The sequence below is a fragment of the Polypterus senegalus genome, chromosome 13, assembly GCF_016835505.1.
Source record: "Polypterus senegalus isolate Bchr_013 chromosome 13, ASM1683550v1, whole genome shotgun sequence".
Lineage (NCBI taxonomy): Eukaryota > Metazoa > Chordata > Cladistia > Polypteriformes > Polypteridae > Polypterus > Polypterus senegalus.
The window spans coordinates 150,775,621-150,799,270 of record NC_053166.1 but is presented as its reverse complement, the minus strand read 5'-3'; the positions used below and the strand labels follow the sequence as shown (position 1 = coordinate 150,799,270).

The following is a 23,650-nucleotide window of genomic DNA, read 5'->3' as shown; positions in this document are numbered from 1 at the left end:
ATTGTATGGGTACATGTGGGATGACCAGGGTGTTAGAAGGAAAGAGATCTCAGACTGGCCGTCCTGTATGTCAATCAAGTGGCAAATGCCATAGGGAGGATATATGATAGACTAACATTTAAAAAACATTTTTTTTAATAATGCAACGCGATCTACCTGATCAGATACTGATACACTTGTTCTAAACAACGCCCGTGCTTGTCGTTGTTCTGAAACGCCGCCATTTCAGCTTTTACTGATGCATCCAGATTCTTGTCATCATTCTGTGATGGCAAGTTTCTTGGCACAGGTAATGCGGATGCAACAGACTGACGCATCGCAATTTCAAGTTGTTGTTCAAAGCTGTTGTCTGACAGACGTCATTGAAGTCTGCCCCGTCCTGGCATTCATAAGCTCCCAAGTGCAGACTCCTCCCAGTCCACTATACTCAGTCTTAGTGGGAGCTGGGAGACTGACGACTGCTGCTGGTTGAGTGAATCCATCTGCAAAACACTACACCGTGGGCCAAAACACCATGCCATTTAATTATTTTCAACTATAACTCTGTTATTTCTTGATTAATTTTTACACGGTATATATGCGAGCTTGGCCGTTCCCGGTTTCCCGGGAATTACGGCAGTTTCATTCCCAGGAAAGCGGGAATAAATTGCCGGGTGCCCGGGAATGGATTCCCTAGTTAGTTTTCTCTGTTCCAGGTTTTCTCAGTGTTATTCAATGTTTTTACATTTAGTTTACTGTTACACTGTGCATTCTGTGGTATAATTAACTATTTTTGTGCTTAAAAATCTTTAAAAAAATATATTTACATAGAGCTCGTATGGTCTGGAATGGATTAATTGTATTTACATACAATCCTAGAGGGGAAATTACTGACCCAAGGTTCCACTGTACTTGGATGGGAAAGGCTTGGGCTGCTGCTGGAAGACGACCAGCAGGGGGCGCGTACCCTGTGGTCTGAATGTGGATCCCAATGCCCCAGTGCAATGTGCTGGAAAAATGGCGCTGTCCTTTGGAAGAAGGCCTGACTCTCTGTTGTCATAAAAGCTCCTTGGGCATCCTTCGTAACGAGCAGGGGGTGTCCCGAAGTCCTGGCTAAATTGCACACCACAGCCTAGTCATTCTGGCCCCCTAATCATCTCCTGTCTCTTACCCCTTCACCACCTAACAGGTAATGTGTGGGGAGCGCACTGGTGAAAAAATGGCTGCCATCGAATCATCCAGGTGGGTGCTGCCCATTAGTGCTGGTTGAAGTGGCTCCCCACTTACTGAAGTGTTTCAAGTACCTTAGAAAGTGCTATATAGAAGTAAAGAATCATCATCATCATCAATCATATATTTTGTATGCCCTTATTTTAAGAATTAACATTCTATTTGGTAGGTTTAAAGAGCAAGGAATATGAAGTAAACAGTTTTTATTTCTCTACCTCCAAAGCTTAAGGAATGCTGGTTATTATGGTTGAATTGCTGGCCACCTGTGACGGAGACGGCTACTTGTATTGCTTAATGACTTGCGTGCCCTTTTTTGGTTGTTGGTTTGAAGGATGCTGACAAGAAGCAACATGCAGTTGGGGTCGTTGCAGCACCTCGAACCCCAACCACAACCACAAGTGCCAGGTGCAAATGCAAGGTTTAGTATACAGATACCTTACAGAGGCGTCCTTGCGACAGTGGCACAAGCACAATACCATTCTCTCTCTCTCTCTCTCTCTCTCTCTAACCGGCCAGGACAGATTTGTACGCCCCCCACACCTGACGCCAACTCCCCAAATGAGGAAGAGTGGCTTTCTTTATACCAGACCCAGGAGTACTTCCAGTGCAACCACACTGCATCCAGAAAGCACTTCCAAGTGAGGTTAGGTCAGGCACCGTCCCAAAAATGAGGAAACATCCTCTGCACAGCTCCCACAAGACCCAGCAGGGCTGCCCACTGGAACTCGAATTCCCATGAAGCCCTGCAGGTGTGTACAGTATATGGAAGATCCACCAGAGAGTTGCTGCCACCTGTCGGAGTGGGAGAACACATGGCCCCTGGTGCCAGTCTCCTTCTATTACCAAGGCGTGCCAGCTGGGTAGGGAAACATTTATCCCAGCCAGGATGGCAGTCAACCCGTGTATTCTATGACAAATGCCTTTCATGCCTATCTATCTTCTTCTTTCGGCGGCTCCCATTAGGGGTTGCCACAGTGGATCATCTTCTTCCATATCTTTCTGTCCTCTGTAACACCAATCACCTGCATGTCCTCTCTCACCACATCCATAAACCTTCTCCTAGGCCTTCCTCTGTTCCTCTTCCCTGTCAGCTCTATCCTTAGCACCCTTCTCTCATTATACCCTTCATCTCTCCTCTGCACATGTCCAAACCAACACAATCTCGCCTCTCTGACTTTGTCTACCAACTGTCCAACCTGAGCTGACCATCTAATGTCCTCATTTCTAATCCTGTCCATCCTCGTCACACCCAATACAAATCTGAACATCTTTAACTCTGCCACCTCCAGCTCTGTCTCCTGTGCCACGGTCTCCAGGCCATATACCATAGCTGGTCTCACTACCGTCCTGTAGACCTTCCCTTTCACTCTTGCTGATACCCATCTGTCACAAATCACTCCTGACACTCTTCTCCACCCATTCCACCCTGCCTGCACTCTCTTCTTCACCTCCCTTCCACAATCCCCATTACTCTGTACTGTTGATCCCAAGTATTTAAACTCATTCACCTTCACCAACTCTACTCCCTCATCCTCACCATTCCACTGACCTTCCTCTCATTTACACACATGTATTCTGTTTTGTTCCTTCTGACCTTCATTCCTCTCCTCTCTAGAGCAGATCTCCACCTCTCCAGGGTCTCCTCAACCTGCTCCCTACTCTCGCTACAGATCACAATGTCATCATCAGACATCATAATCCACGGGGACTCCTGTCTAATCTTGTCTGCCCACCTGTCCATCACCATTGCAAATAAGGGCTCAGAGCTCATCCCTGATGTAATCCCATCTCCGTCGCTCCTAACATAGACCTCACCACAGTCACACTTCCTTCGTACATATCCTGTACAACTCTTACGTTCTTCTCTTCCACTCCTGATTTCCTCATACAATACCACAGCTCCTCTCAGTCACCCTGTCATATGCTTTCTCCAGGTCCACAAAGACGCAATGCAACTCCTTCTGACCTTCTCTAGACGTCTCCATCAACATCTTCAGAACAAACATTGTATCTGTGGTGCTCTTTCTTGGCATGACACCATCCTGCTGCTCACTGATCATCACCTCCCTTCGTAACTGACCTTCCACTACTCTTTCCCATTACTTCATGCTGTGGCTCATCAATTTTGTCCCCCTGTAGTTACTGCAGTCCTACACATCCCCCTTATTCTTAAATATCGGCCCACCAGTACACTTCTTCTCCACTCCTCATCATCCTCTCAATTTCCAAGATTCCATTAAACAATCTGCTTAAAAATTCCTCTGCCATCTTCTAAACATCTCCATGCTTCCACAGGTATGTCATCTGGACCAACAGCCTTTCCATTTTTCAACCTCTTCATAGCTGTCCTTACTTCCTGCCTTTCATATCTATCTATCTATCTATCTACTATCTATCTTTTATATAGTGCCTTTCATATCTATCACACCACTTGCTTTTGTGTGTCGATAGGGAAGACACCAAATGCCTGAATAAACGGATCAGCCAAGCCAGGGTTATTACTGGAGTCACTAGCAGAAAAGATAAAGAGAACGGCACAAGGAGAGGCCATCATGGAGAATGTGTGCCCAGTCCTTTCCTCCTCCTCCCATAACACATCGTCCTGGCACACATTTACCCAGGGGTTCATTCCCACACTAGGGTGCTCTTTCAGGACCACCGCTATCGTACCTAATGACGCCTTCTCCCAAATGTGCCTGACTTCACCTTGGCCAGTTATAATATAGTAGACTCACTTGTTCTCCGAACAAAGATTTTTAGTGAAGCAGTATTTAGTTGTATGAAATTCAATCAAATGTGAAAAACTGGCTGTGCAAAAATGTGGGTCCCCTTGTAAATTTGCTGATTTGAATGCCTGTCACTGCTCAATCCTGATTACTTGCAACACCAAACTGGTTAGATGAGCTCATTAAGCCTTGAACTTCATAGACAGGAGCGTCCAAACATGAGAAAAAGTATTTAAGGTGGTCAACTGCGAGGTTTGGTTCCTTCCCTTTGACTCTCCTCTGAAGAGTGACAGAAAGCATGAGATCCTCAAAGCAACTCTTAAAAGATCTGAAAACAAAGATTGTTCAGCATCATGGTTTAGGGAAGGCTACAAAAAGCCATCTCAAGAGGTTTAAACTGTCAGTTTCAACTGTAAGGAATGGAATCAGGGAATGGAAGGCCACAGGCACAGTTGCTGTTAAACCCAGCAGGTCTGGCAGGTCAAGAAAAACATAGGAGTAGCATATGAGCAGGATTGTGAGAATGTTTACAGACAACCCACAGATCACCTCCAAAGACCTGCAAGAACATCTTGCTGCAGATGGTGTATCTGTACATCGTTCTACAATTCAGCACAATTTGCACAAAGAACATCTGTATGGCAGTGTGATGAGAAAGAAGCCCTTTCTGCACTCACGCCACAAAAAGAGTCGCTTGTTGTTTGCCAATGCTAATTTAGACAAGCCAGATTAATTTTGGAACAAAGTGCTTTGGACTGATGAGCCAAAAATCGAGTTATTTGGTCAGAACAAAAAGCGCTTTGCATGGCGGAAGAAGAACACCGCATTCCAAGAAAAACACCTGCTACCTACTGTCAGATTTGGTGGAGGTCCCATCATGCTGTGGGGCTGTGTGGTTAGTTCAGGGACTGGGGCACTTGTTAAAGTCGAGAGTCGGATGAACTCAACCCAATATCAACAAATTCTTCAGGATAATGTTCAAGCATCAGTCACAAAGTTGAAGTTACGCAGGGGTTGGATACTCCAACAAGACAACGACCCAAAACACAGTTGGAAATATATAAAGGCATTCATGCAGAGGGAGAAGTACAATGTTCTGGAATGGCTGTCACAGTCCGCTGACTTGAATATCATTGAAAATCTATGGGATGATTTGAAGCAGGCTGTCCATGCTTGGCAGCCATCAAATTGAACTGAACTGGAGAGATTTTGTATGGAAGAATGGGGTCAAAAATACCTCCATCCAGAATCCAGACACTCATCACAGGCTATAGGAGGACAGCGTCTAGAGGCTCAACTAAGTATTGATGTCATATCTTTGTTGGGGTGCCCACATTTATGCACCTGTCTAATTTTGTTTTCATGCATATTGTATATTATCTGTTAATCCCATAAACTTAATGTCACTGCTGAAATCCTACTGTTTCCATAAGGCATGTCAAATATTAAAAGGAAGTTGCTACATTGAAAGCTCAGCCAATGATAAAACAAAAATCCAAAGAATTAAGAGGGGTTCCCAAACTTTTTCATATGACTGTATATATTTTTATGTTTTTATATTTATATATTTTTTTGTTTTATGACCTACGTTGCTGCTGAAGCAAGTAAATATCTCTTCAGGGATCAATAAAGGACCATCAGCATATTTTCGTTCTCCATTTTTATTTTATAGGAAAGACAATGGAACTCCATGTATTGTCACAAACTCCTGCAGAAACCTGATGACGAGGTTTGGATGTGCCGATTATTCCCTCTCTCATCAGCTGCTGTACTTTATGATTGGACAAATGGTAAGGAGCCTGCCGGGTACGGCGTAGCCTTACACCACCACCATCACTGAGCTTCTGCTCAGGCCAATACAGTCATGTCAGGCTGATATGTGTGAATTTTTAAATTACGGCTTCTTCTGCTGCTGCTGACACAGGTAAGTTGGGTGATAAAAGCTTCTGCTAGTTAAAGCTGGAGGCGTCCCGACTAAGGAGCACCTCAGCGACCTACCTGAGGACCATGCTGTTCCTCGTCCTGTTTTTAGGGCATGTGTGTGGGATGTGAGAGGAACACCAAGTAACCCTGATGACCCCACTGTGGCCTGATTTGGGTCATTCCATGTGAGATTATATTCTGAGCAGGATTTCAGGTTTTTGATTACTTTTTGCTTTGACTTCAATTGTGAACTTTTTTTTACACTCTAAAGAGACATCACATGACCAATTTGGTCTCATCGGTGATATCATGGGACGCTACACTTTAAAAATGGTGGAGATATTTAAAGGAATTTCTGAAGCACTTTAGCGTTGTGAGTTTCTTTACAAGGTCGGCCCTTGTGTCAGGTTTGGAACTCCTTTCTGTCCTCAACTTCTCTCTCTGGTCTTGGCATCCCGGTCCCTTTCTCTTGCCAGGTATGATGCCTGACTTCCTGCCTTTTGGCCACGATTGGTTTGTTTCAGGATATGTGACACTGCACACATTTGATTGGCTATCATGTTCTGATGACGAGTGACCCTGAGCAGAGTGTTTGATCGTTTAAGGACCTCTGCACTCCTGCCTTTCTCAAGCTGTAAATTAATTGTGTAATTCCAAGCCCTGCTGTGCCCATCAGTTCTCAGGATATAAATGAATTAAAACAGGCATCTGTACTTATTTCAAACTCCCAGGTCGTACAGTAATTGGATAAAGAAACTGAAACAAATGCATATGATACTAGTGCAATATAAAAGGATGCTTGCAATGCCTGACAGGAAAGTCCTGTAAATTCAGGTCATCCTGTGTCATTTGAGCAAAATAATTAAAATTTAATACAAACAGCTTGCAGATCAAAAACACATTTTCCGCAGCAGGTCACCTGGTTATTTAATGCTAGCAAAAAATCTGAGAAAAACTCAAAAATATATGAATTAGAACTAAATGACTCATGTGGCTCAAAAACCTACGCAAGTCCCTAAAAATGACACACTGTGCTTGGCATCTGACACCATGTCACTGTCATTTTTTCCAGAAAGGCTGTTCAAACATCCTGCAAGGAGAGCGCAGAGGGTCACGCATCAACATGACCGGACGCGAATACGAAAGGATCTTCTGCTCTAACATGATGAAACGGAACGTGGCCTTCGAAAACAGTGGATTTCCAGTCGAGACGCACGACATCTTTATGGAGAACAGTGAGTTGATTAAAAAACGCGTTAGGAGCCGAAACAGTCCTGCTAATAGCGGGTAGCAGTGGAGAGGTGCCAGTCGAATAAAGCATTGGCATAATTACGTGAAGAGCGGAGGATTTAGAATAAAGACATCAAAAAAAAAAAAAACACACCATCTGAGAGAGAGAGATAGATAGAAAAGGCAATATATAATAGATAGATAAATACATAGATGTGAAAGGCAGTATATGATAGATAGATAAATATTAATTTTAGCATAGTAGGCAGGACAGATAGATAATGAAAAGCACTATATAATAGATAGATAGATAGATACCCTATACAATGTGAAGAGAAAGAGAGAGAGAGAGAGAATGTGAATGGCGCTATATGGAGTGATTCAAAAATAAATAAATAAAAATGTATTACTGAGTAAGCCAGCATCATATGAACATGCGGTCTAAAGCAGTATGTAAAAGACCCCTCACACTTTCTTAATCTTACAAATGCTCAACCAACCCAAAGACCCCTCGTGTCGTGCTGCACATACCAATTCCTCTCAGACCCTTTGTAGTTTTTCAGCATTGTTGGTTGATATTGAAGCCACGAGGCGTTCCTTAATTTTCTCAAGACGCATTATTTGTAAAATAAATGAAGAATTTGGTGCGTATGGCGTGTTCATGTGAGGAGTACTTACTGAGTGGTACATTTCTAAATGCACTAACGCTTTTTTAAGTGCTCTATTGTTTTAAGATAGAATAGGCAATTTATAATAATTTCTATACATAACATATATTTATAAAACAATTTCTATATAGTTTTATATATTTATTAAAAGAAATACAGACATGAAAGGCACAATACAGTATATATAGGTAGATAGATGTATACTGTGACTGAAAAAGTATTCACCCCCTTGGAAGTCTTCACATTTTATTGTTACACAACACTGAATCCCAGTGGATTGGATTTGGACGCTCTGACACCGCGCAACAGAAAGAGGGTCTTTAATATCAAAGTGACAAACAACAGATGTCCACTAAGTGGTCTAAATTAATTACAAATATAAAACACAAAATAATTGACCATGTAAGTATGTTGCATATTTCTGGGTGAATACTTGTTACAGGCACAGTATGGAGTTGGACATTAATGGCACTATATAATAAATATTTCTGGAGTGGGCACTGTATATCCAAAACACTGTTAAATCAGAAAAACAGGAAATACCGAGATTGATGAAGCCTAATCTTTGTCTTTATTCTTTCTTTCTGGTAGTAATGCTGTGTGGGATGGCAGGCTATTCTGATTTCTACAAGTCCAGCTGGCTAAGGCGCATCCTTGCATGGCAGGACCCTGAAGAGGGCTGTTTTGGAAGACACGGTATGTTGGTAATCACTTGTTCAAGTGCCTCATACGAAAGACGGACACGTCGCGCTCACAGGTGGAACACATTTGGAGGAAACAGTGCTTGGCCTACAGAACAGTAAGAGGACGCCTCCTAAAGTGGCCGGCTGTTTATTTTAGGTCTTTTTCAGCGTTTGCTATTTATGTGAGAGAACCTCACTGTTACATATCAGATGCCCCGTTTCTCAAGTGCAGCATTGTCAGAAGCCAGGATTTGGAGGGCAGCAGACATCTTTTGGATTTTATCATGGACTTCTTTTAAATGAATGTTCTGACGTCACTCTGCAAAGAGTTCAGTGTGTGTGTACATACAAAATTGTTGTGGTCTAGTATATTTGTTATAGAAATGGCAATGTGATAACACAATGTGTAATTGCTGTTTGTCTTTACAGAGGGGCTGGCCAAGTCTCGTATGCAGGAAAGGAAGGTTTTGGAGATTATGGAGCTTCATAAGAGAGTGAAGAGGAGAGAAAAAACGCTGCATGGTGAGAAAATGTCTGTGTTAATTCACAAATCATCCACATCACCTTAATAAATGGATACATGTCTGTGTGTCTGTATGCCCATTTGGTTGCCATGTCTGTCATTCCAACAGATGGAATATCACAAACAAATGTAGTAAGTAATCCCTCCTCGATTGCAGGGGTTGCGTTCCAGAACCCCCCATGATAGGAGAAAATCCGCAAAGTAGAAGCCATATGTTTCTATGGTTATTTTTATATATTTTAAGCCCTTAGAAACTCTCCCACACTGTTTATAAATATTCTCCGCACAGTTATACAGTAAACCCTTGTTTATCGCGGCCGCTCCAAACAGATAAATGAATTTCCACGAAGTAGGATTCTTTATTTATAAATCTAATATTTTCGCAGTTAGAGCATTGAAAACCTGTTTACGACCTTCTAAATACGTTTTTTAACATTATTAGAGTCCTCTAAACATGAAATAACACCCTTTAGTCAAAAGTTTAAACTGTGTTCCATGGCAAGACAGAGATGACAGTTCTTTCTCACAATTAAAAGAATGCAAACATATCTTCCTCTTCAAAGGAGTGCCGTCAGGAGTAGAGAATGTCAGAGAGAGAGAAAAGCCAACAATGAAAAATCAATAGGGCTGTTGGGCTTTTAAGTTTTCGAAGCACCGTGATAAAGCGGCCGCAATGAAGGGATCAATGCGAGTCTTTCAGCATTTTTTATAGGAGCGTCCGTATCTTCTAAGCAAACAGCCCCTCTGCTCACATCCCCTCCGTCAGGAGCAGAGAATGTCAGAGAGAGCGAGAGAGACAGAGAAAAGCAAACAATCAAAAATCAATACGGGCTGTTAGAGCTTTGAAGTGTGCGAAGCACCGCGCAGGAAGCATATCGTATATCATTGAGTTTTATTTAATACGTAATACGTGCTCTGATTGGGTAGCTTCTCAGCCATCTGCCAATAGCGTTCCTTGTATGAAATCAACTGAGCAAACAAATGGAGGAAGCATGTACCATAAATTAAAAGACCCATTGTCCGCAGAAATCCGCGAACCAGTGAAAAATCTGTGATATATATTTAGATATGCTTACATTTAAAATCCGCGATGGAGTGAAGCCGCGAAAGTCGAAGCGCGATATAGCAAGAGATCACTGTAACACATATTGTAATACAGCTAATCTTTGTTATAACTGAGGAAGAGTGTTAATTATAAAATAAGCTCCATTTTTGCTTGAATTCTTTTTTAGATGGTTGTTCGAGTCACATGACAGCAGTGGCAGTAAGTGCACTAGGAGGGTACCTGGACTACTACCAGACAGAACAGGACGTCACGAAGAGGCCACTGGCATAGCTCACAGATGATGGTTCCTGACTTGAAGAAATTTTGGGAGGGTGTGTTGTATTCCAATAAAATTAAAAAGAAAAAGCACTTGAAAATGAGCCGTTTTCCTTATTCAAGTTGTATACGTAGCCTTTTAAGCTCTCTCTCTATCCTTGTAAAAAGGAAGCACCCTATGTCCAGGTGAATAGAGAATATTATGCGAGGGTAAGTCAATAATAATCCGCACTTCTGTGACCATTTTGTTTAAAAAAGCTATAGATAGATAATTTAGCATAGATAGATATTAATTTTAGCATAGTAGGCAGGATAGATAGATAGACTTTAGTGTAGTAGGCAGGATAGATAGATAGATTTGAGTGTAGTAGGCAGGATAGATAGATAGATAGATAGATAGATAGATAGATAGATAGATAGATAGATGTAGATAGATAGATAGATAGATAGATAGATAGATAGATAGATCTGTGATCGCAGTGGAAATGTTTCTCCTTCGATCAGTCAGCTTGAGTTCTCTGAGGTTCCATGGTTGCTTTTTTTCCCCCATTTGCCAGTTTGCAATCTTTCCATAGATGTTCAGTGGGCCTCGCATCAAACTCATAGCAGACCATTTCAGAACATCCCTGTGCTTTCTGAGTGTTCTTAGATGTACATTGTGGGCCTTTATCCTGCTGCAGGACCCGTGACCCGTGACTGAGTCACAGCTTCCTGACACCACACAGAATGTTTCACTAAAGAACGCTTCAACAGTCTTTTGATTTTATTGTGCCCTGCAAAGGTTCAAGGCACGCTGTGCCAGAGGTAGCACAGTGACCCCATAACATTAATGGCCTTCATCCTGGTTTCACATATTTTTTGTTGTAAGTTCATTTTGACTTCTGTGAACCAAAGGCAAAAAGCTCTGATTTAGTTTCACATATCCAAAGAAGGGTGTAGCTTGTCAACATGAACTTTAGCAAATGCCAGCCATGCTTTTCTGTGCCTGTCTGTCCGAAGTGGGGTCTTCTACCGTGGGCCCAATTCCATTCAGACAGCAACACAATGAAACTGCTGTCCCTTGATCTTGGAGATCAGCCTGAATTGATCATGATGTTCTCCTAGGTTCTTTTTCAACCATTCACACTATCATTCTATTCAATCTGGAGTCAATTTTCCCCTTTTGACCACATCCAGGGAGGATGGCTACGGTAGCATGGACTTTTAATTATTTGGTAATATTAGCTACCATGGCCGCAGGTTTACAAGAAGCTCCATGAAGATGATTAGCATCAAAAGGCAGTGCAAGGGGTGTCAACAGTTGGGGAAAGAGGAAATCCAATCATGAGTGTGTTGCACTTGGTAAGAGTGAGAGCTGATAAGGCAGTGGATCCACCACCTTATTGAACGGGACGATTTCATTCTCTTGCACGTTGAAAGAAGGGAAAAACTCTAAAATATCACAGATGGTATGAATAAAAAGCTATGAAGAAACCAAGCCTGGTAACACTAACAAATATTTCACTATATATTCAATATTTAGTTAAATTACTAACAACTCTCACTTTGAAAATGTAATTGCACTGCTTAACATGCATAAAAAGAAAACAACTTTAGACAACTAAACATGAGAGTAAACTTTTTCAGTGAGACCTACAGTTTCAGTTAATCACTCCTCAGTCCAAACTGACTACACTTATTCTCACTGCCAGAATACAGAAACGTTTAGAAGTGGACCACCACTTTACCCAACTGTTCATGCCCCTTTGCCCCACCTTTTGACACTGATTGGTCAGTTGATTACTTTTAGTTTTGGTACATTTAAAGGATAATCTCAAATTGTAACGAAATGCATGCAGATCAACTGCAAAATGAAATGCAAGATATCTGCTTTTCTTTTAGTTATGACATGCTTATCTATGAACATGAGTGAAAATTTTACGCACTTCTGTATTGCATTTTAAAATAACATGAAAACTGCGTGAAAAGCAATCCATCGTTAGGCTGATATGTTTTTCATTATGGTAACTGTGACAAAATTAAATAGCCCACTGGCATATGTGTTGCATTTCAATGTAGTTAACAACGCTGGATTGCATTTAATTTTGATACCACTAATCTTGGGGTGGGGTGGCATGGTGGCGCAGTGGTAGCCCTGTGGCCTCACAGTAAGGAGACCTGGGTTCACTTCCCGGGACCTCCCTGCGTGGAGTTTGCATGTTCTTCCCCGTGTCTGCGTGGGTTTCCCCCCACAGTCCAAAGACATGCAGGTTAGGTGCATTGGTGATTCTAAATTGTCCATAGTGTGTGCTTGGGGTGTGTGTGTGTGTGTGTGCCCTGCAGTGGGCTGGCACCCTGCCCGGGGATTTGTTCCTGTCTTGTGCCCCGTGTTGGCTCCAGCAGACCACCCTGTGTTAGGATATAGCGGGTTGGACAATGACTGACTGACTAATCATGGGGTGCCTGTCCTCCACAGTGATCAGTGCTCTGGTTTCTCTTTCACATTCATAAACAACCCTGTGAGGTAAACTCTGCATGAGTGAACCCTGAAATGGGTTGTCAGAACCCCCCAAAGGGTTGGGCCCTACATAGAGATGCCAGGATACATCCAAAGCAACTAAAATGGATTGTGGATTTGTTAACGAACAGATTGAAAAGAAAATTCTTATTAACTGCGAGACTGTAAAATAAATACACTTTATTTTAAATGTTTTATTTACATGGAAATGTCTGACTTGCTCCTAATGTAGTTCTAATTTGCAGCGAGCAAATTCACTTATCAGTCAAGTTTTATTTTCTCCTACGATGGAATTGTTTCCTTCCTATATTTGGAAAGAATGACACGATACCTGCTATACACAGCATGGAACCTACTGATTCCATCCAATTATTTCATAGAAGAGCGCTTTGAGCAGCCGAGATTCGTACGTCACTGTATTTTTCCCAACGTGCATCCGTTCTTCCTCCAGAGGCTGCTCAATGAGGGCAGGGATATTTTTTCCATGAACTGCGAAGGGAAAAAAAAAACAGTTAATCTTCACCTCCCAGTAGTGAAACATTCTGGTGCTCAGAAACAAATCTGTAGAATCCCAGATGGTGCTACGAAGTCACCGCATGCCTTATGGTCAGAGAGTCAGTGGATTCAGAACGTATTCAGACATCATCACTTTCACTGTGTTGTATATTTAGTTTTACACAGATCCTTCTTCTTTTGGCAGCTCCCATTAGGGGTTGCCACAGAGGATCATCTTCTTCCATTTCTTTCTGTCTTCTGAATCTTGTTCTGTTACACCCATCACCTGCATGTCCTCTCTCCCTACATCCATAAACCTTCTCCTAGGCCTTCCTCTTTCTCTCTTCCCTATCAGCTCTATCCTTAGCACCCTTCTCTCATTATACTCCTCATCTCTCCTCTGCACATGTCCAGACTAACGCAATCTCGCCTCTCTGACTTTGTCTCCCAACCGTCCAACCTGAGCTGAACCTCTAATGTCCTCATTTCTAATCCTGTTCATCCTCATCACACCCAATACAAATCTTAACATTTTTAACTCTGCCACCTCCAGCTCTGTCTCCTGCTTTCTGGTCAGTGCCACCGTCTCCAGCCCATATAACACAGCTGGTCTCACTACCGTCCTGTAGACCTTCCCTTACACTCGTGCTGATACCCATCTGTCACAAATCACTCCTGACACTCTTCTCCACCTATTCCACCCTGCCTGCACTCTCTTTTTCACTTCTCTTCCACAATCCCCATTACTCTGTACTGTTGATCCCAAGTATTTAAACTCATCCACCTTTACGACTCTACTCCTTCATCCTCACCATTCCACTCACCTTCCTCTCATTCACACACATGTATTCTGTTTTGTTCCTACTGACCTTCATTCCTCTCCTCTCTAGAGCATATCTCCACCTCTCCAGGGTCTCCTTAACCTGCTTCCTACTATCGCTACAGATCATAATGTCATCAGCAAACATCATAGTCCACGGGGACTCCTGTCTAATCTCGTCTGTCAGCCTGTCCATCACCATTTGCAAATAAGAAAGGGCTCAGAGCACATCCCCGATGTAATCCCACCTCCACCTTGGATACACTTGCCATTTCTGACCATCACTCTACACTCAATAGTCCAAAAAGTGAAAACATATTTTCAGAAAGTTTTGCAAATTTATATAAAAAAAAAACAAAAACTGAAATTTCCCATTCATAGAAATTATTCAAACCCTTTGCTGTGGCACTCCACATTGTACTGAGCTGCATCCTGCTTCATTTACTTCTTCTTGAGATGTTTCGAGAACTTGACTGCAGTCCACCTATGGCAAACTGGTTTGATTGGACATCATTTAGAAAGGCACACGTGTACCTGTGTATAGAATTCCAAAACAAATTCAAAAAGTCCAAGGAGCTCTCTGTACACCTCCACAGTCAAACTGGGGTGAGGCACTGATCAGGGCAAGGGGATCAAACCATTTCTAAAGATTTGAGTGGTTTCAGGAACACAGTAGCCCCAATAATTGTGAAACAGAAGAAGTCTGAAACCAGCAGGACTCATTCTACTCCAGCTGAACTGAGTAACCAGGCAAAAAGGGCCTGACCAAGAACTCAATGGTCACTCTAACAGAACTTCAGAAGTCCTCTGTTGAGATGTAAGAACCTGTCAGAAGGTCAACCATCTCAACAGCACTCACATCACTCAAGCCACTCCTAAGTAGAAGGCATATGACAGCCAGCCAAGATTCTGTGGTTTGACAAAAATTAAACTCTTTGGGCAAAATTCTAAGCACGATGCTTTTTAAAAAACAGGCACTGCTCATCAGCTGCCTAATAACATCACTATGGTGAAGCATGCCGGTGGAAGCATCATGATATTGGCTGCTTCTCAGTAGCAGAGACCGTCAGACTGGTCAGAATTGAAGGAAGGAAGAATCAAGCTGGGATGACAGTTCACCTTTCCTCACAACAATTACCCACACATAGCCAAGACAATGCTGGAGTAGCTTTGTGACAAGTCTCTCAGTGTCCTTAAATGGGCCAGCCAAAACCCAGATTTAAACCCATCAGAACATCTGTGGCCAGACTTGAAGATGGCAGTTTACAGACACTTCCCATTCAGTCTAATGAAGCTTGAGAGGATCTGCCAGGAAGAATGAGATAAACTGCCTGAATTCAGGCGTGCAAAGCTTGTGGAGACTTACCCAAGTAGACCTGAAGGTGGAATTGCTGCCTAAGGGGCCTCTACAAAGTTGAGAACTTACAGTATGTGAAGGAGAGATTTCAGTTTTTGATTTTAATAAAATTGCATACCTTTCTGAAAACGTGTTTTCACTTTGCAATTATGTATTACTGAGTGTAGACTGAAGGATAGAAATAGCAAATTTATCCATTTAAAATTAAATCAACAACACAAAAAAGTGTGCAGAAAGTGAAAGTCTCAATACTTTCTGAATCCACTGTGTATACTATACTGTAAATACACAAACAGTATATACACACACCTTTAATATATATATATATATATAGATATATATATAGATATATATAGATATATAGATATAGATATAGTTTATTTTTTATATTGGGGAAGTCGGCCCAGACACAGACATGCGGAAATGTTCAGGTCACCCAGCACATTATGGTTATGGTTTAATAACCATAATTTTATGTACAGTGCAGCACACAACCCCAAAGTCCAGGCCACCAGTCTAATGCCTCACTTCTTCAGGTCACCTCCTTGCCGCTTCCACCAAGACCTCGCCCTTCTTCCACCTGACTCAAGTTATCGTATGAAGGGAGGCAGACCCTTTTATACACACCCGGATGTGCTCCAGGTTCTACCTGGCAATCTTCCACTGGTACTCCCCAGTGTGGCGGATGTGTCGGCTGCATCCTTGGAAGCACTCCGGGTGTCCCTGCTTCTCTTCCCCCCAGCACTTCCGGGTGTGGCGGAAGTGCTGAGGTCCAGGGCTCCAAAGGCACGGGCCCCTACAGGGTTGAGCTTCAAAGTTCTCTACCCGTGGTCCCCATATACACCAGGCGGTTGGCCCCACATGGTCTGGGGGCAGCGTGAGCCCTTCTCCGGTCCTCCTGGGAGTCCCGGCCGGGTTGCCCTCCCAGCCATCTGTGACTATATATATATATATATATATATATATATATATATATATATATATATATATATATATATATATATATATATATATATATATACACACACACACACACACACACACACATACATACATACGCAGTATATAGAATGAAATATAGTGTATATAGAATGATATATACATACACCTTGAGCATGGAAAAGGTGCTACATAATAATAATAATACTACATTTTAATTATTATTATTATTATTATTATTATTATTGATAGATAGCTGCAAATTGATATTTATAATGTAAAAAAAACATATTTATTAATATCCAAATAAGCAAAGACATAAATTGCATTTCATTTCAATTAGTAATAGTTACTCATTGATGACTGGAACATAAAGTAGCTGCTGTACTTACTTTCACAGTGTTCTAAGAACTGGATGCACTCCTGCACAATGCTGTCACGTAACATGATCATGTGTTTGGACATGTTTTCAAGGAGCGACAAAAAGCAGCGCTTGGCGTAGAACCAGGTGTCTGTACCAAGCTGGGAAAAGAGACAGATTTGTTTTACAATGGAGTCTTCTTGCTGGAGGAAAGATAATCTGCCATGTCTAACACGTCTTCTATGGATTTTTATTAGTGTTTTTTCCAGGTGTCTGCCTGGGACTCAGCTCGTGTGTATTTCTTGTTACGTTTTTCTTATTTCTAATACACACATCAGTTGTGTTCCCCTCCTGGATATTTAACGTAAGAAGGTAGGATTACAGCGGTGATTCTGCCATTACTGTACATTAACCTTTGATTTCCTACATGCCATAAACAAGTGCCAGTAAAATGCATGGATTACATTTCTTTTACAAGGCCAAAGTAATCAATGTGCTTCAGATGAAGAATGTGCATTAGGCAGTTGATGGATTTCTCACACTGAGAGTGCAGTAATGGCTATTTTTCAGAGCTGCCACTGAAATGTGAATGTGATAATAGGCTTATACTTAAGATAAAACAGAAGAAGAAAGTGCATGCTTACAGGAGCCAAATATACTTCTTAGTCTCTTAGATTATCGCCGTGCTGGTGGTGATTCAGTCCTTATGAGTCTACCCTTCACTTGGCACTTTTATATTTTTCCTACCATTTTAACACGTGAAAGGAAAAGAAATATTGAGGTTTTGTACTAATGGAAGAGTGCTATTCAGACAGTTCTGAGTTCACAATAACTCTTAACACCCCAAGGCTACTAAGTTTTCATTTCAAAAATAATGTTTTTAAACAAAGTGATTTATGTCTACACTAAAACAACTGAAAATGGATATGACGTAGACATTTGCCTACACTGGAAATGCATGTATCAGCTAAAAAATCCTTGTAGGGCTGGTTAACTCCACGAGCCACTGGATTTACCACAATTTGTAGAGCCTGGTAAGTTATTTGTCTTTTGTGCATGCATGAAGCATTCAAACTATACAGAGCGCAACTTAGATGCATGCAGGTAAGCAACACAACAAGTGTCATGGAAAGCAACTCCTCTATGTCTGCTGTGTTGGACCCTTCCATGAAGGGTGACCAATTAGGAAATGAGCTGTGGTAATGAGCAGAGTCCTGTCAGGGAAGGGCCATGTAATAATCACAAACCACTCAGAGTGCAGTAAGAGTCTTCCATTTCAATGGAAAGCAAAAATGGAAACTAATGTGTATGCTTTTAAACAAAAAATGTAGCAGTGTGTACAGGGTCTTAGCATGTGACTGTCTAGTCAGCAGATTAAATACTTAGATGACAGATAGATAACACAGGCACTACCAGACAGACAGATAGCTATTTATATAAAAAGGCACTATACAGGGAGTGCAGAATTATTAGGCAAGTTGTATTTTTGAGGATTAATTTTAATATGGAACAAACACAGTGCTATCAGTCAATCCAAAATGTTAATAAACCTGAAACCTGAATGTTTCACAACGGAAATGTGAGTGTGAACATCATCAGGGGAATACATATGTGTGCACAATTATTAGGCAACTATTAGTGTGCAGATTTATTATGCAACTAAAGGAAAAATGAAAATTTTCCCATCTCACTTGTTTATTTTCATCTGTTATAGTGAGAATAATAAACAAACACCTCAAAATTTACAAATAAACATCTCTTGACATTTCAAAAAAAAATAAATCAATCAATCAATGACCAATATAGCCACCCTTCTTTCCAATAACAGTCATAAGCCTTTCCATTCATGGAGTCTGTCAGTTTCTTGATCTGTTGACGATCAGCTCTTTGTGGAGCAGTGACTACAGCCTCCCAGACACTCTTCAGAGAGGTGTATTGTTTTTCTCCCCCGTAAATCTAGCGTTTAAGAAGTGCCCACAAGTTCTCGATAGGGTTTAGGTCAGATGAGGAAGGGGGGCCATGTCATTATTCCTTCATCTTTAAGGCCTTTACTGGCTGGCCACGCAGTGGAGAACTTCGATGCAAGTGATGGAGCATTGGCCTGCATAAAAATCATGGTCTTTTCCTGTTTCACTGTTTGAAGAAAGTGTCTTCAAAAACTGGCAGTAGGTTTGGGAGTTGATTTTGAGTTCATCTTCAATGCAAAAGGTCCAACTAGCTCATCTTTAAAAATACCAGCTCATACCAGTACCCCACCTCCACGTTGGAGTGGAGCTCTGTGCCCATTACTGATCCACAGGTCCATCCATCTGGTCCATCAAGAGTCACTCTCATCTCATCGGTCCATAAAACCTTTGAAAAAAATCTGTCTTCAGATATTTCTTGGCCCAGTTTTGACGTTTCAACTTATGTTTCTTGTTCAGTGGTGGTTGGGTTTCAGCCCTCCTTACCTTGGCCATGTCTTTGAGCACTGAACACCTTGTACTTCTGGGCACTCCAGGTAGGTTGCAGCTCTGGAATATGAAAGTACTGGAGGATAATGGGTTCCTGGTAGCTTCACGTTTGATTCTTCTCAAATCTTTGGCAGCTAATTTGCGTCTTTTGTTCTCAACACGTTTCTTGCGACCCTGTTGACTATTTGCAACAAAATGTTTGATGGTTCTGTGATCACACACCAATATCTTAGCAATTCCAAAAGTGCTGCATCCCTCTGAAAGACTTTTTACAATTTTTGACTTTTCAGAGTCAGTTAAATCTCTTTTTTGGCCCATTTTGCCTGAGGAAAACTAGCTGCCTAATAATTCTGCACACCTTGATATAGGGTGTTGATCTCCTTAGGCCACACCCTCCCTCATTACACAAATACACATCACCTGATGTGCTTAAATCCAATAAGCATTCAAGTTAATACAGCTTGGAGTTGGAATATACGCATTAAAAATGATGATATGGTCAAAATACTCACTTGCCTAATAATTGTGCACACAGTGTATAATGGATTGATATACAGCTAAGAAAGAGACTACATTATAGATAGGCACTATACAGTATGACAGATTGATAAGAAAGGCACTACATGACAGAAAGACAGGCAAGCAGATGGAGAGAGAGAGAGAGACGAGAGGTTAGGAGCACACACTGATACAATGCATTTCCGCACCCACCACAAACCAACTCAGGATCCAGATTAGGACCCAAGTGCAGCCATGCAATGGGTGATACCTCAGCACCACACTAGTTCAGATGGAGTTGAACAGTGTGAGTGCCAATTCTGCCACCAACCCCCATATTTTTCCCTGCAGGTTGGAGAAATATGTCTTTTATCAGCAGCTCAATAATAAATAATTATTATGGCATAACAAACACTCTCAAATATAAACCAGAATGACTAAAAAGAAAGCTGGTATAATACAGAAGAAACTATTTTTATATATACTTGATGTATATATTACAGTCTACATCACTCTTTATATGCACTTTTCTAGTCATGAGTATTTACTGGACATTTTTTATTTAAGGAAATGAGGGGTAAGTAATTCTGAAGTATAAATTATTAACATCATCAATAAGCAGTATATAAGGATGTGCTCCTTTAAGCACACACAGAAATATTGAGGTTTTGAAGTAAAATAATAATATCTGTGCTTGCTTATCAGCTTGCTTCCAGCAGCTTCATTTGGAGTGACACTCGACAGGACGCGACTACTTAATGAACAATCTGCCATGAGAACTTATATCACATTGCGATCACCTCATTTTGGCTTGCTTAATTAGAAGGATCATACATCAGCTATTGTAACAAAATTATACCCTATTTCAATTAAAATTATAAAAAATGAAACTCACTTTAAAAAAAAAAAAAAAGAATTCAACAGTTTTTAGAATCTGGCAGACATTTACCAGCATTGTCTTCAATTAAATGAACAACTGTTAACCTTTACGATATTTTTGAGAGATTATTTAATATCAAATTTTTCTTCATTTTTTTTTTTTATAAACTCCCTAGATGAGCTGAGGAGGGGTAACTAACCTAAGTCAGATACTTTAGGTTTTATTTCTCTGTATTGTATGCATTTTAAATGAAACCTTGGAGTGAATGAAATAATTCAAAATGATGGACAGACAGGGCTTTACTTGTCCCAAGGGGGAAATTTAGCTTTTTACAGAAGCACAAGAAATATTATAAGAAATAACAACCACCTCCCTCAACTACATGCAACATTTAAAAACAGGAGAAAAAAAACTGGTTTTGCTAAAGATAAGAGAGCATTGCTAGTGAGGCACAGCAAAAAGCCCATTGCCGTAGGTATAAAGGAGCCCTAGTAGAATTTCTTGACCAACTTCTGCCATAATAATTTGCTGGCTAAAGTCCTGCTGGTGTGTCTGATATGCAGAATTGTTCATAATTGCCATTACTTTTGTCTTTATTCTCTCCTCCTCTACAACCTGCAGTTTGTTGAGAGTACATCCCATACACAGTAGAGACAGTTCTCAAATTTCTCCATCTGACTTCTCTCCACTGTCTCTTCCCCCTTATCAATAAAACCCATTAGTGTATAATCACCTGAGAACTTCTGCAAGTGACATGACCTGGCGTACAGGATTAACAGAAACAGAGATGGGCCTGTTCCTTGTAGTGCTCCAGTGCTGCTCACATCCACATCAGAGTCACAGTCCTTAAGCATCACAAACTGCAGTCTGTCTAACAGGTAGTCCGTTATCCAGGACACCATAGGCTTGTCCACCTTGCATGTCCCTGAGCTTAACCATTAACAGAGATGGCTGGATGGCACATTGGAAGGTTCTGTCAGTTTTGTCCAGATGGGAATAAGCCTTGTGCTAATGTAGTAAAATTGTCAGAGCCTGAGAATAGTTGGCAGACTATGGATAAAACAAGCTTTATAAACTCAACCCAATAACACTACTAAGGGAAGGCTAATTACTTGAAACCATACACAACACAAAAACATTTAGACCCTCCAAGATGAACTTTCCTATGCATTTTAAAATAATACAAAACATTTGTCTAAATCCTCATGTTCAGCTTCCTTTAAAAAGAAGCTAGCATTTTCCATCAGACTTGCATCCATGTGTTAAGTGACACGGGGATATCTTTATTAATCCAACTATAAAATAGTGTTACTGTAGTAACTGTTTAATCAGGAGAAGCACTGCTAGCTCAGAAGGGTAATAATCAATTACGACAAGACACTCATCTGTAAAGCATATCTTTAATCACCAGACAGCATGCCTTGCATTCATATTTTAAACTTGCCTTTTTCAATACTGAGTTGCAGAGAGTTCTGGGCTATTCTGGCTGCATCAGGTAGCCACATGGATAAAGAGATCAGACCAGTAACTTTACTCCTGTCCCTGGCGGCCACACAAACTAACACACAGTCCTATTTACCAGAAACCGATACTGAAATACCTATTATTATTTCTGTGATGGACCGCCGTCCTGTGTAGGGTGGTGTCCTGCCTGGCACCAAGTGCTGCCAGGATGTGCCTCACCAGCACATAGAAACATTTTAAAAGCAATCAAACCGAGTTTCTCACTTTTTGTCCCTAAAATATATTTATCCTTGAGTCGAGCTTTAGGATCTATTACAAATTTCAGGTACTCAATACTAATATTAATTTCTCCCCAACCTGAATGGTTCTTCATGACTAAGAAACAATGGCATATCAATGACATATTTTTTGTGGTAGGGTCCCAAGGTGCCCCTGTTTTCTATATACACACGTACACTCCATCCACTTAAGCACTAATTAGGAGTGATGTCTGTAACTCCGGTCACTCCTCAGTTCTTCACATAGGGACTTACTATCTTTGGCACAAACAACACAGAGGAGTACTCGAGAGAAACTTTCTAACCAACATGTGTTTACTCTCTTTCTTTTGTGGTGCCCACCTCAGTCTACTAACCCTGTGAGAAAGATAGCGGCAATCAAAAACCAGATGCCTTACAATCACGTAACACATGCGCACATACACACTCATCAAAACAGTATTCACAAACAGGGTGTAAACCATGGTTACCCCAAAATAATGTCACTGCCTGCGCCAAGTGTTTCATCATGGTAGGGCCCTAGGGTCAAACTTTACTATACCTTAAACTCTTTACAGGGTGAATCAAAATTGTGTTAACAATAACGGTACTGCTATGTATATACTGTACTTATATACAATTTTTGTGGACAATTTATATGCCACATATGGTACATGTTGAACAGGATGGCGAACAGGTTAAGACAATCATGTAAATCATCTTGCACATAAGAAGTATGTTTTGGAATAAATTGTTTCCGCCATTCAAATGTTAACATAATTGTGACTCAACCTGTATTATGTAGACAGTAACACAATGCCCCAAATCCCAAACTTTTACTACACTTTAATGATTGACTGCTGCTATAGTTCAGCATGTTCCCCATTTCTTTCACATCTGTAACCCCAGACAATTAGACAAGAGTATCATAAAATGCAGGAGAGAAATTTACACACTTATCCATCATATATTTCAGATAACATGCCCAAAACAGCAGAGTACAATGTGTGTTGGTAAAATGATACAACCTGGTAAGCAGTTCAATTTGCGTCTCATATGCTTACTACCAAGTGGCTCTCTATCTCAGTATGTTGAATTAGTCTGTGGTCAGGCCTAGTGTGGCTCAGACCTTGATGGCCACTCTTCACGATGGAAAATTGCAGAAACAGGTAACATGGCTCATCTGCATAGCCAATGCAGAGTTTCTTTTCTTAATCCTGTCTTTATGGTAGGTCAGATTATCTCAGGTTACAACGTGAGCTACCACAGCTATGCTGATGACACACAGCTGTACTTATCAAAAGCACCTGATGACTCCGACTCTCTTGATTCACTAACACAATGTC

The 23,650-nt window shown here is 41.1% G+C and overlaps 2 protein-coding genes across 4 annotated transcripts in view; one reads left to right on the top strand and one right to left on the bottom strand.

The window, feature by feature from the left end:
- The window catches only part of c13h16orf89 (chromosome 13 C16orf89 homolog), an 83,650-nt gene extending 73,082 nt beyond the window's left edge, over positions 1-10,568 (top strand). The window contains exons 4-8 of one of the 2 annotated variants that reach the window (XM_039773904.1): positions 5,608-5,725; positions 6,931-7,093; positions 8,348-8,452; positions 8,869-8,961; positions 10,195-10,568. In XM_039773904.1, coding sequence (XP_039629838.1) covers positions 5,608-5,725; positions 6,931-7,093; positions 8,348-8,452; positions 8,869-8,961; positions 10,195-10,298 — 583 coding nt within the window. In that variant the 3' untranslated portion in view covers positions 10,299-10,568. The remainder of the gene's footprint in view (positions 1-5,607; positions 5,726-6,930; positions 7,094-8,347; positions 8,453-8,868; positions 8,962-10,194) is intronic. The other variant, XM_039773905.1, reaches the window with a different exon arrangement.
- A 2,372-nt stretch (positions 10,569-12,940) lies between these two features.
- The window catches only part of flr (fleer), an 87,570-nt gene continuing 76,860 nt past the window's right edge, over positions 12,941-23,650 (bottom strand). For both annotated transcript variants that reach the window (XM_039775166.1, XM_039775167.1), the window contains 2 exons: positions 16,784-16,913; positions 12,941-13,269 (listed from right to left, as the gene is read on the bottom strand). In XM_039775166.1, the coding sequence (XP_039631100.1) occupies positions 13,133-13,269; positions 16,784-16,913 (267 nt within the window). In that variant the 3' untranslated portion in view covers positions 12,941-13,132. The remainder of the gene's footprint in view (positions 13,270-16,783; positions 16,914-23,650) is intronic.